This window comes from Eimeria maxima, genomic scaffold, assembly GCF_000499605.1.
Source record: "Eimeria maxima Weybridge genomic scaffold, Emw_scaff1185, whole genome shotgun sequence".
Classification (NCBI taxonomy): Eukaryota; Apicomplexa; class Conoidasida; order Eucoccidiorida; family Eimeriidae; genus Eimeria; species Eimeria maxima.
The window spans coordinates 1-10,874 of NW_013564202.1; the positions used below are offsets into that span (position 1 = coordinate 1).

The following is a 10,874-nucleotide window of genomic DNA, read 5'->3' on the forward strand; positions in this document are numbered from 1 at the left end:
ATATAATATATATATATATATATATACTTAATTTTGCGCCTTTTTCTTTTGTTTGACCTGGCGACATCAATGCAGGACGTAGCCAAGGAGGGAGGAGATGGGGAACTCCAGACCCACTTCCAATTGGCTGAGACCGTTCATGTGCAGGCCACTGTCCCCCCAACTGACACCGTTTGCCTTTGGCTGGCCGTAAGAATGTCTAGCTAGTTGTTTCAGCTGGCAAGCTAGCCAGCTACCTGGCTGGCTTGTTGGATACCCTTGAAGCATATGCACGTGGAACTGCGCTAGCTACCATTCAGGATGAACTTATGCGCTGTATTATTCCCTTCTGTCTGCTGCTGCATTTGTCCGCGGGGGCCGGCGGATACAGGCTGATGTAGTTGTGGAGTATACTATACAGGAGGCGGAGGACGTCCTCAACAAAAGTCTCAAATTTGCAAATAAGTACCTGGAGGAGGCGGTAAGCGAAGTCATAGCTGATGGAATGGTTTTCATGCGGTCTTGTTATACAAAGATGCTGCCGTTTTGTTACACTTTGGCAATCACGGCTTGCTATGAAATGAACTTGTTCCACGGACTATGCACGAAGGGAACACTTCAGCATTATGCAGGCGGAGTATATAGCCTAGGTTGTTTCCTTCCTTTTCTCGACGGCTTCCAGCGGCTTTCTGGGTGTCAACAGCGTTTGCCGATTGGCACCTATTACTAGATATGGAAATATGAGGGAAATATGGGAGGTGTTTGCACCTATCTGTGCGTTAGGAGGCCGACATGGAATGGCTTAGGACCCAAATAACCATGACCGAGGTCAACATCGCCCGTGTGCACAACTACGCAGTACTCAAACTGCAGCAGCGGCAAGCAGCTGGAGCCGGCAAGCGTTTACACACCTAATCATAATAACCCTTAAGACTAAATGCTGAAACACTGAATGTTGTCTACCCTACTGGCATGCCACGTAAGCCACGTAGCACGTAATTTGCTGATTTAAAAAGGCGGGAAAAACCAGGTACCGCCATGTGGAAGATGCTAGGGGCAGCAGTCACTGATCCTGTTTACGCCTTAGCAGTGAGTATTGACAGGTAGCTTTAAATACGGCTTCAGCTGGGGGACACCCCTATGTGACTCACACGTTCTCATTGCACCTCGTTTGTGCCTATTGGTTGCTCAACACAGTTGGGATACATACAAAGCACTAAGAAACTTCTGGGTCGCTGCTGCAGCAGCATCAGGAGCAAATGTTCGATGGTGACAGGTGAGGAGTGCTGTTGTGAGTTGTTTCGCCTCAGCTCCCTCAGCACCGCCAGAAAGTGCGGCTGCGTGAGCCGCTCGGGAAATGGCAGTACGAGGCTGGAGCCCCAATCGAATCTGTCAAGTGCAGAGAGTCGCTGTTTTCTCCGCCCTTTGTTGCATCTCCAAACTTGGTTTTTCAAACCATAAGCGCTACCACTGTGTGCTGTCATTTTATGTTTCAACGAAGTCCGCTGTACAAGTAGCAGCATGAAGTTGAGCTAGCAAAGGAGTCCATATACTCCTCCGCTCGAAAGCCTCAGCACTCCCAAACTGCCTATGCTAGACGTCCAGGGCTGGGCCTACTGATAGCAAACAATTAGCCCGCCGCAGTGGTTGCTGACAGGCACGACAGGTTCATTCAGCATTCCCTCGGATTAGGAGGGGGGAAGATCAGTTGTGAAGCTTACGCCTTGTCTTGAGTTGCTTTTCGAGCCTGATGAATCTTGGTGGGTGTCGGCGGGCACGCAATCTACTGTAAATCGAGGACTCCACAGACTTGTAGCTTCGCCAGAGTTGGCCAGCCAGTCGAAGAGATGCGTTCCCGCTGCAAATGCCCGACACGCACTTCATATATACATCTTGGAATAGGATCACTATCCAGTCATTTTCGATTTGCTTACTGTACCGTCGGCACGAGGTGTGTGGGAGGACGCAAATACAAATGTAAGGGAGGATTCTGCCTTGTCTGGTGGGAAGTTCTATTTTATTTAGTGTACCATCGTGCTCAATAAAAGGAGCTCTCGGCGGCGTCAACGGCGCCTGGGCGTCCCGGTCTTCATTATGCCGCTGATCGCCGCGATCTGCAGCTGTCTTAACCCGGGCCAAGGACAGCGCAGGACCCGCAAGGTTACGAACGGCGTGCAGTGTGAATGTGCGAACTTGAGTTTGTTTGTTTGTCGGCGGTAAGGATACAGCAGTGCCTTCAGCGGCCAACGTTTTCCAGCGCTCCATGTTGGCGTCCAAAGTTGACAACACCTCAGCTCTACAGGGCAAAATACACAGGTGAACGGAACATCAACAATCAACATTAAAACTACAATGAGCAAAGGAAATGACTGCGGATACTGCGGTCTGCCAGGGATGGTGCCAACTTCTGAGAAAAATTCCATTCACTTCTGTGATTCGAACGGGGAGAAGCAGCTGCAAACTATCGAAGGAAAAAACCTACGCCATTTGCTTTTGGCCGTCTAACTCAACCAATTCGGCAACAAGGGGTCGAGCTACAAATGACAAGAAACTTTCTTGCGACTTTGCAATGTCCATTTGGGCACTACGGCTGCACAGTGGCGACACCGACATACCCCGGCGCAGTTCCTGAAGCAAGAGTACAATATTTAAATGCTCAAACTCTGCGGCAAAACCAGACTCATTACGTACATTCTGTGCAACCACCGATCGGCAGCCACTGTAAAAAGCGCGCCGAAAAGGGGAAAGTGCAAATAATGAAAATACCCAAAAATTGTGTACGTCGAGTGCAAAAACTTTTGGAGGGCTAGCACTATTCAGGGTGAAAATTCTTGAGAAGTGTAGCAACTAGTAGAACACATAGGAAACGAAAGGCGGCGGTTCTGAGCTCCACCTCTGGTTTGAGCCATGAAAGTTGCGAACCTAAGGTTGTTCAAGAGAACAAGCGAGCAGATTAAGCTTGAGTGGGACTGAGTTGACTCACTTCATCTCCTTGTTGGAAAAATTCTTCAGTGATGGCGCACGACATGAAGAAGTGGTCAGACCACTGCAGGGCGGTGTGGCAAAGGTCCCCCAATTTAACGCACATGCGGAGTGTAGCCCATCTGTCTTCAACAGAATTTCGGCAGGAGAATTCTTCGCTTTGTCGGCGCATACGGAACTTGGAAATATCCTCAAAGTGTTGTTTCATGTCGGTACTGAGGATACACTCGATTATCTTCGCCCGCACAAAACGGAATCCCCCAACAGACAACAAAAAAAATATGTTGCAGCTCTTCCTGAATCACAGTTCCCACAGTAGGAAGGGATAGGACGAAATGCATAAAGATGCATATATGAATAGGCATTTATCCAGGGATAGATGCGGGGGCGGGGGTGCCCCAAAGTTCAACTGAATGCGCTGGCTCGAAGTGAACATCTGAAGTGAATAAACAGCTGCAATCCGACAGACTTCAAGTTATTCGCACCTTTCAAGAATCCGAAAACACAAACAAGAGTGGAAGTTCTCAAGAGGAGATATGTCGTTGTAGATTACTGCCTGCACCATGACGCATCATGGCCTCAAAAACGTTACATTCTCAATTCAATATCTCCTCACCTTTTACCCCGTATTTAATTTATCCAGATGCAACATACAAAGGGCTAAGAACAAGACTCAGCTTCTTGTTGATGCACATCACAGATGTACGCGCTTAGTCCTCGCGCAAATCGAGCAAGCGGCTGCTAAACTGTAAACGTTTGGAAACAGATTAGTGGGACACCCAAGGCGGAACCTAATTGCAGTAAAATGCTTACCAAAGGGTCGAAACAAGCCACGAAGAATTGATTTGTGCGGCCAGGATGACCGACATCGTGAGCCAAAGTGGCAACTGCGAGTGCAGCTTTCTCCAGAGAATCCATTCTGCAATACACAATATTGCACATCAGAGGGTTTGCTTATCACGACCAATATTGGCACCCATTTTAACATTAGCTTCTCCAAGTATTCTGCGTGCAGCTCCGTGCTAGGTATTCGTGATAAATGGAGAACAGGACGTCACCTACATCTGCCAAACGCCCAGCATATTCGCGACGCTAACTGCTGCGTGTCCCACCTGCAAGCGTACCAACGAGAAAACCAAGAAGCAACAGTTGAAGCTATTGAGAAACATATTCTGACAAGAAGCCAATACCTAGTGTTCACATTGAGTTAAAGCTGCAAATGCATGCGTTCTGCAGAGAAAAATTTCAAGACCTGGAGTGGGCTGACCTGTGGAGCCTACCATGGCTGCATGCAACTGGTTGTGGTATGGGTTTGGCTGATATTGCCACTGCAAGGCGTGCAAGAACTCGCACAGCTCGTTGTTGCTGCAGCCCCAGTCGGTTACCACGGGCCCTAGAAGGGCTGCCCCCACGACAAAGAGCGCGTTGTTAAATTCTTGTTCCAACTGCACAAATGCACATGTGAAAAGATCTTTCGAGAACATGTAAACATAGCACGTAAGCTAAAACCCAACATCTTAGTCGCCCAGCGTCCAATGGAGATCTCTGTAAGATTTCGGTTGCAGGGGGCACAAAAAGACCTATTGTGACTGAAAGGCGTTGGAGGTCCTCCTTTTCACAGCGTGCCAGCAGCTAGAGCGCAATACAGGTGATATTCACGTACGTGCTGCTGAGGAGTGTGAGGCAACTAAAAGTTCGCTACTTTCTGCAAAAAAGGGTTGACTGCAATTCTAAACAAGGAGATGCGCACCTTTCGCACGCTGAACGACCACTGCTTGCCAATGACATCCATGTTGCGCTCCGCCTCGTCCACCATCTAAAGGTCGCAAAAAGTCGCAACAGATTAATAAGGATAATTACTGAAGCCTTAACCATAGCTATGTAAGTATCCTACACAGTGTCTGTTTATAGTGAGTCTGCCTGTCAGCTAATTGGCCATCTACCGGGCACAGGAGCCTTTGTTTCGGTTCTTCGTTGGCTGTTTCCTTTGCAGCTACTCGTTTTGTCGCAATTTGGGGGCATCTACAGTACACGCAAACGCTTGTTAAAAGAGCAATTTTGGCACGCAGCTTTACGTAGGAATGCCGTGGGTATGAAGTGTGTATGTAAGCAATACCTTTCTCCACTGCATAGTCGCCTGCTTCCTCATGGGTTCTTCATCAGAGTCGCTGCTACTGGAGTCGAGCATGTCAGATGACAAACGAGTAGCTGTTACACACAGCAAAAGAAACAGCTAAGATGAAGTGCTTGTGATTGGTGGGTTGTGGGCTGGCTGCAGGAAAGCTGGCACCAGAGACAAATATATTACCGAAACAGATACAGGCATCTACGCACATGGGATAGAGCAAACAAAACGAAAGACGATCATCAGATATTCAAAGTGCAAATTCGATGAAGGAAGCGGAGACTAAGAGCTTTTAAGGAGCACGTAGATGCAATTAATTTCAAAAGGGTTTGCAATTCTTAGAGACAGACCTCCTTTAACAGAAACATCAGCCGCCCTTGGGCGAATTGCCGACTGAGATGCAATGAAAGACCGCTGGTGAGATTCGGTGCTGATTGTATCAACTCGGTCGACACAATAGTGCGAATACATCTGCAAAAAGTGTTTGCTGAACCTCTGCACAGAGCCAGAGAAGGAACACACGAGAAAACACACACACCTACATACATATATAAGCGACGGTATCCGCATAGACACACACAAGACAACACGACAAAACACGCATGCGAAAACACGCAAAACGTGCAGATACGTAACAGAATACACTCATATCTCACGTTTCGGCATGCACACGCAGGTGTAGTGTAACGGTTTTGCTTCGCTTCTCTTTGGAGGCTGTTGCAGCTTAAGCAATTTAAAGTAATTAAGTAAAAGAACAAATGCACAACAGCTGCTGCTACTGAATCGCCTACGTCTGCCTTTCCGATGTTCACTGTGTACAGCTTCTCGCCAGTCAAAAGCGTGCGGCGACACCTGCAGCACCAACAAGTAAATATCCAGATATGAATACATATATCCACAGGAGAGTATACGAACCTATGAGTACACACGAAAGCCAGGCTGAGTGCACATAGGATGAGGGGCAACCACGCACTCGGAAACGATTCGGTACAACTCGTGGAACTCCTCCCCGAAATCATGCTCAAAATTCCGCATTTGTTGCAGAATCTTTCCACACTACAAAAGGAAACAAGCATAACAACAACAACACACAAGGAAATGTGTTAATACGCATAAGCAAGTACAACATGGGTAGGCCCAACCTAAAAGGTGTTTCCAAGCATATTTAAGGAATTATGCCTAGAAATATGTATAAAGGTGTGCATATATTTGTATATATGTCTACTTAATAAGGGAGTGCTGCTGTTCGTCAGGACCTTACCTGTTCAAGTTCTCCGACAACGTTTTCCATAGCTGTACGTGTCTTACTGTTGTCATCTCGTTCATGCATAAGTTCCATGAGCCTCAGCCTCGACCTCTGTCATTTTAAGCCAATCGCATTAGGACAAAGATAACAAGAGCAATAAATAAACGGGCCCTGCATGTGTTTTCTTATATGTGGATTGAGATGCATGCACAATATTCAAGAATCTAAAGCATTCCTCCGTCTTTAACACTATCGTGTCCATTGAGTCACAGAGTCACAGAAACACACATTTAGCATTCTTGCAATATGTCTGAACTACACGCAGATGACCCTGTCTTTGTACTACGCATACGCATGCATAGATGCATGCATGGAGCGCATCGTATCGCAGACTAGAATGGACTTTGCTTGTAAAGACAGACACAAAAAGGGCATTAGTAGCAAAGTTTCTTCCCCCCTTCTTACCCTCCACTGAAGGAATAGCAGCCGGTGCTGCAACTCGCCAGACAGCCGTCCGGCATACGCCATTGCCGTCAAAATCGTAGCAATCGTGGCAACTGATATCCTGCAAAAGGCCAAGTTCACAGAAAAGTGGGAGTGCTTGTGGCTTACAAATTAGACTGACTATACGGTTGTATTCGTTTTATTGTTATACATAGCACAGATGACTGTGGTTCGTTGTATGCAGATTGCTCGTGCGCATGTGGTTGTATTTCCCTGTATATTATGACTTTTTAGCCGAAATATTGCTCTGAAGAAGAGTTCGCTGCCAGGATTATGCTGCAAATGCAGCAGAATACTGGCAGCGAATGCTGCTGCATCGGTGTGACCTACAAAGTACAGAGGCTGAAAAGTCCGCCGTCCGCATATCCAACAATGAAGGGAGTAGTGAGGTAAAGAGAAGTTAGTACATGGAGAATCATTGTCCATTTCGTAAGAATGGGGCCAATAAGATCCATAAATAGAACATTTGTAGCAAAAACATACAAATGGAAAATTGATGTTTCTGTAATTAAACTCATTATTGATACCCCAGCCTTCACCTCTCCACTTCGCACCTCCAGTTGTTCCTCAAGACGATTCGCCATATAAATTTGACCAGTAATCAGAGAAGCACTCATAAACCCCGTATACTGCACACAAACAAGCATACAGCAGCAACAGGGGCAAAACTGTGTAAAGAGGGAACTTACAGCAGCTACTGCGGCTGCTCTGCTGTAGTGCTTGTTTGCTGCAGCTTGCTGTTCTGCTAACGGCATGAGGATAATCCCGAAGGGTTATCGTCTATCTTGTTCAAAGGGTAGACGTCTTTTGCATGCATGCAAGTGAAGTTTGGAGTAGGACTTACGCAAAATGAATAAACGCATGCAACCTGTGCTGCATGAACGCGGCAGAAGTAGCCGACACCGCAGGGCATAAGATCGGGGTAGAGGAGGGCAATAGCGAGAAGTAGACCAAAAACACTAACCACAGCAAATGCAAGAATAAGAGGATGGAGTAGCCATCCGCCAGTAGCGGACCATAGCTGTGATTCAGGATCCCATAGCAGCAGAGAGAATTGAACAGGCAGCAGCAAACAATGCTGCAGCAGCAGATAAACAGAGAAACGAAGAGAAGATTGATAATTTGTTACAGCAACATATTCAGATTCAGCTTCTGTATCACGAAATTGCAAAGGAAAATATTGCAAATCGGAAGAAAATGTTCTATGAGCATCAGAAAGCCGAGTGGACCAATGGTCACCTCCCCTCCTACTTGGTAACTTTCTTACATTACCAAAGGACTGTCTAGACAGCTGGTGACGGTGCAGTGCTGTTGCTTCTCTATATGCCCACGTAAAGTTTAATTCTCCTCCTGCTAGTTCCTTAAATGGGGAAAGAAGACCAGCAACGAATCTCTGGAATGATGGAGGTTGCTGGTCATCTTCCTGCAGCCTAAATTGCTGCTGATCCTGTTCCTGCTCCTGCTGCTGCTGACGTTGTTGCTGCTGTCGACCATGAAGCCGACAACCACCTGATGCATGTCCTACGATTGGTGTTGCTGCTGCAGTTGTATTAGACAATACACTCAAGGGAGCAGCAGCAGCAGCAGTTGCAGGGGAACGGGGTACAGGCACTGCTGTTATTATACCTCTAGATTCATTATCTGATTCACTAGATCCTTCCTCTGAGCTGCTGCTTATATGTCTAAGTCCCCCATTAAATACAGGACCTGCTGTTGCTGTTGTTGTTGCTGCTGTTGTTGTTGTTTGTGGTGCTGCTGCTGGTGGTACTGTATCACCACTCCTTATCCTATCCTCACTATTAAAAAGACTATCTGAGCGTACACTAGAAATATATGAATTTATATTTCCTCTTGGCGCTCCTTCTCCCTCTATCTCGAAAGAAGGCTGAAATGCAACATTTTTCTTTGTTGCTGCGCTGCAGCTGCCTGCAACAGAAGCAGCAGCAGTAGTGTCTTCTCTATTAAATAAAGTTGGAGGTGTCTTTGATAAACTACAAGACATAATTAAACATCCTCTTCCTTCGTCGCTTCTTCCTTCCTCCTCTCTTTCTCCATCAACAGAAGGAGGAAGCAAAGAAGATCCATCAGATACACCAACGGTGTCACGGAGGTTCTTCATTTCTTCACGTCTTGCTGCTGTTGTCTTCTATGGGGCCTCTTTTATCCCCCTTTCTCCAACAGTCTACATAAACACATTAATTAGACTGGTGCTTAATAGCTGCATGCAATAATAAGAAAGAATAAGAATGTTAATATACCTCGCAGAAGAAACGAAAGAGAAAACTCCTCCAGAAAAAAAAACAACAAAAAGAAAGATCCTTTACTCCCTGCTGCTGCTGCAGTGTTAGCTGCTGCTAATATGCTTCTCCGTAGAGAGCTTTTGCAGGGAACGGATTATGAGGCGAGAGGGCGAGGTAGAGGAAATCCGTAAGGATTGCCGTATATGCAAATGGATCCACAGGTGTCTTGGATGGGGTAAGAGAGGGTACAGTAAATTCTAGGAGGGAAAAAGTGTAGGGTTAAGTGATATAGAGACAAAAATAATAGCAGAAACACAAATCAAATCCATTAGAGAAACATGTAGGAAGAAAACCGAAATAACAACCGGATCAGCAGGTCCTGCAAACCCAGCAGGAGCAGCGTCTTGGTCGTTTATATTTAAATGGATATTCAAATTAGAAATATGAATCGGAAATATGTTTCCTGAAGTATTCATAAAATCAATTTCTTGTTAGATAAACTTTCTTCTCATGGATTCGTCATAACCTCAACAGCGAGCATCGTGTTTGCCGGCGGTCCGAGTAGCGGATCTTGCAGGAAACAGATGTCGACTGGGAGCTGTACAAAATAAAATTAGACGAATGCAAAAGCTTCGAGTTCAAAAAGTCACTAGAGTTTGGAATTCAAAAAGATTTGAGTCGGCAGTTGTGGTGTAGTGGTGTGTACGTACACCACAGCACCTGCCTTACTAGACACGGCATAACAACCGCCGCAACAAGCAGTGAAGAAAGATGCTCAATCCTTTGGTATTTTGGTTCCTTTCAGTTGGATATTCCTAAAAAGTACAAAAACAATTGGAACAAAGTAGGTAGTCGTACAAAAGGATCTTAATACGCCGCCGATCTTCTCTGCTCTCTGCAGCACCAGCCTGGCTAACACGTGAAGTGGTTCAACCCCCGGCCATCGAAATACAACAGAAACAACACCTCTCTTTTCTTTTGCAAAATAGTTAATCAGCATATATAAATTAAGAAAAAAGTAACATTTCATCATAAAAGGATGCGTACCACAACTGGATTGATTCATCTTTCTTTCTTGTACAGAAATTACGAAAACAAGGGTTGACTCTGTTGTCTGCTGCATCTGCAGCAGCAGTATCCACCCCCAAAAAAAGCACCTCTAAGACATGACATAAAGTGAGTTGTATATTTTCCCTTTAGCTGCAACACTGCGGTATATCTCTAGCTTATTTTCTCCTTATATTTTATCTCCCCCTCCTATGAGCAGCATATACAATACAATGTACTCCCTCAAGGAAGACCGTAGATTTTCTTTCCTTAGGTTAATAAACATGCAAATTGATTGGTTAGTCGTATAATGAATGAGTTAGTTGCTGCAGCGGCAGCTCCTTGGGGACTTGCTGCTGCCCCTGTTGCTGCTATTATCTATACTATCTTAATCTATATATATATACACTAACTAGTAAGGAGTAATAAATAATAATAGTATAATAATATATATTTATTATAATAGACCTTCTTTATATAAATGGAAAGCAATGGGGGTTGTATTATATGGAAAGAAATCGCGAAGGAAAGGCCGACAAAGACCTACAGCAGCAGAACTGTTATTATCTGCTGCTGCTGTTGCTGCTGCAGCAAACTACTGCAGCAGCAACGCTATTAGCAAAATTGCATGCGCATGCACAAATGGCTGCGCAGCAGTCTTGCAGGTAGATGTTGCACATCCATATATAAGGTATTATTTTCCATCATATTAAGGAAAGTACTTAGGTGTATATATATGTATATATATATA

General features: G+C 45.4%; 2 protein-coding genes across 2 annotated transcripts; one reads left to right on the top strand and one right to left on the bottom strand.

Moving 5' to 3' along the window:
* Positions 1–69: 69 nt before the first annotated feature.
* On the top strand, positions 70–894 carry EMWEY_00049570 (prefoldin subunit 3, putative; the record flags this gene model as incomplete). The annotated part of the gene is made up of 3 exons (XM_013479515.1): positions 70–189; positions 371–460; positions 763–894. The coding sequence occupies 3 exons, from the start codon at positions 70–72 to the stop codon at positions 892–894; spliced, it is 342 nt and encodes a 113-aa protein (XP_013334969.1).
* Positions 895–1,667: 773 nt separating this feature from the next.
* On the bottom strand, positions 1,668–8,955 carry EMWEY_00049580 (phosphodiesterase, putative; the record flags this gene model as incomplete). Its single annotated transcript, XM_013479516.1, has 17 exons — positions 1,668–1,837; positions 2,010–2,275; positions 2,462–2,607; positions 2,963–3,257; positions 3,447–3,517; positions 3,775–3,880; positions 4,024–4,073; positions 4,242–4,406; positions 4,712–4,777; positions 5,078–5,169; positions 5,437–5,581; positions 5,878–5,938; positions 6,060–6,142; positions 6,348–6,443; positions 6,798–6,897; positions 7,167–7,465; positions 7,681–8,955. The coding sequence occupies 17 exons, from the start codon at positions 8,953–8,955 to the stop codon at positions 1,668–1,670; spliced, it is 3,486 nt and encodes a 1,161-aa protein (XP_013334970.1).
* Positions 8,956–10,874: the final 1,919 nt, after the last annotated feature.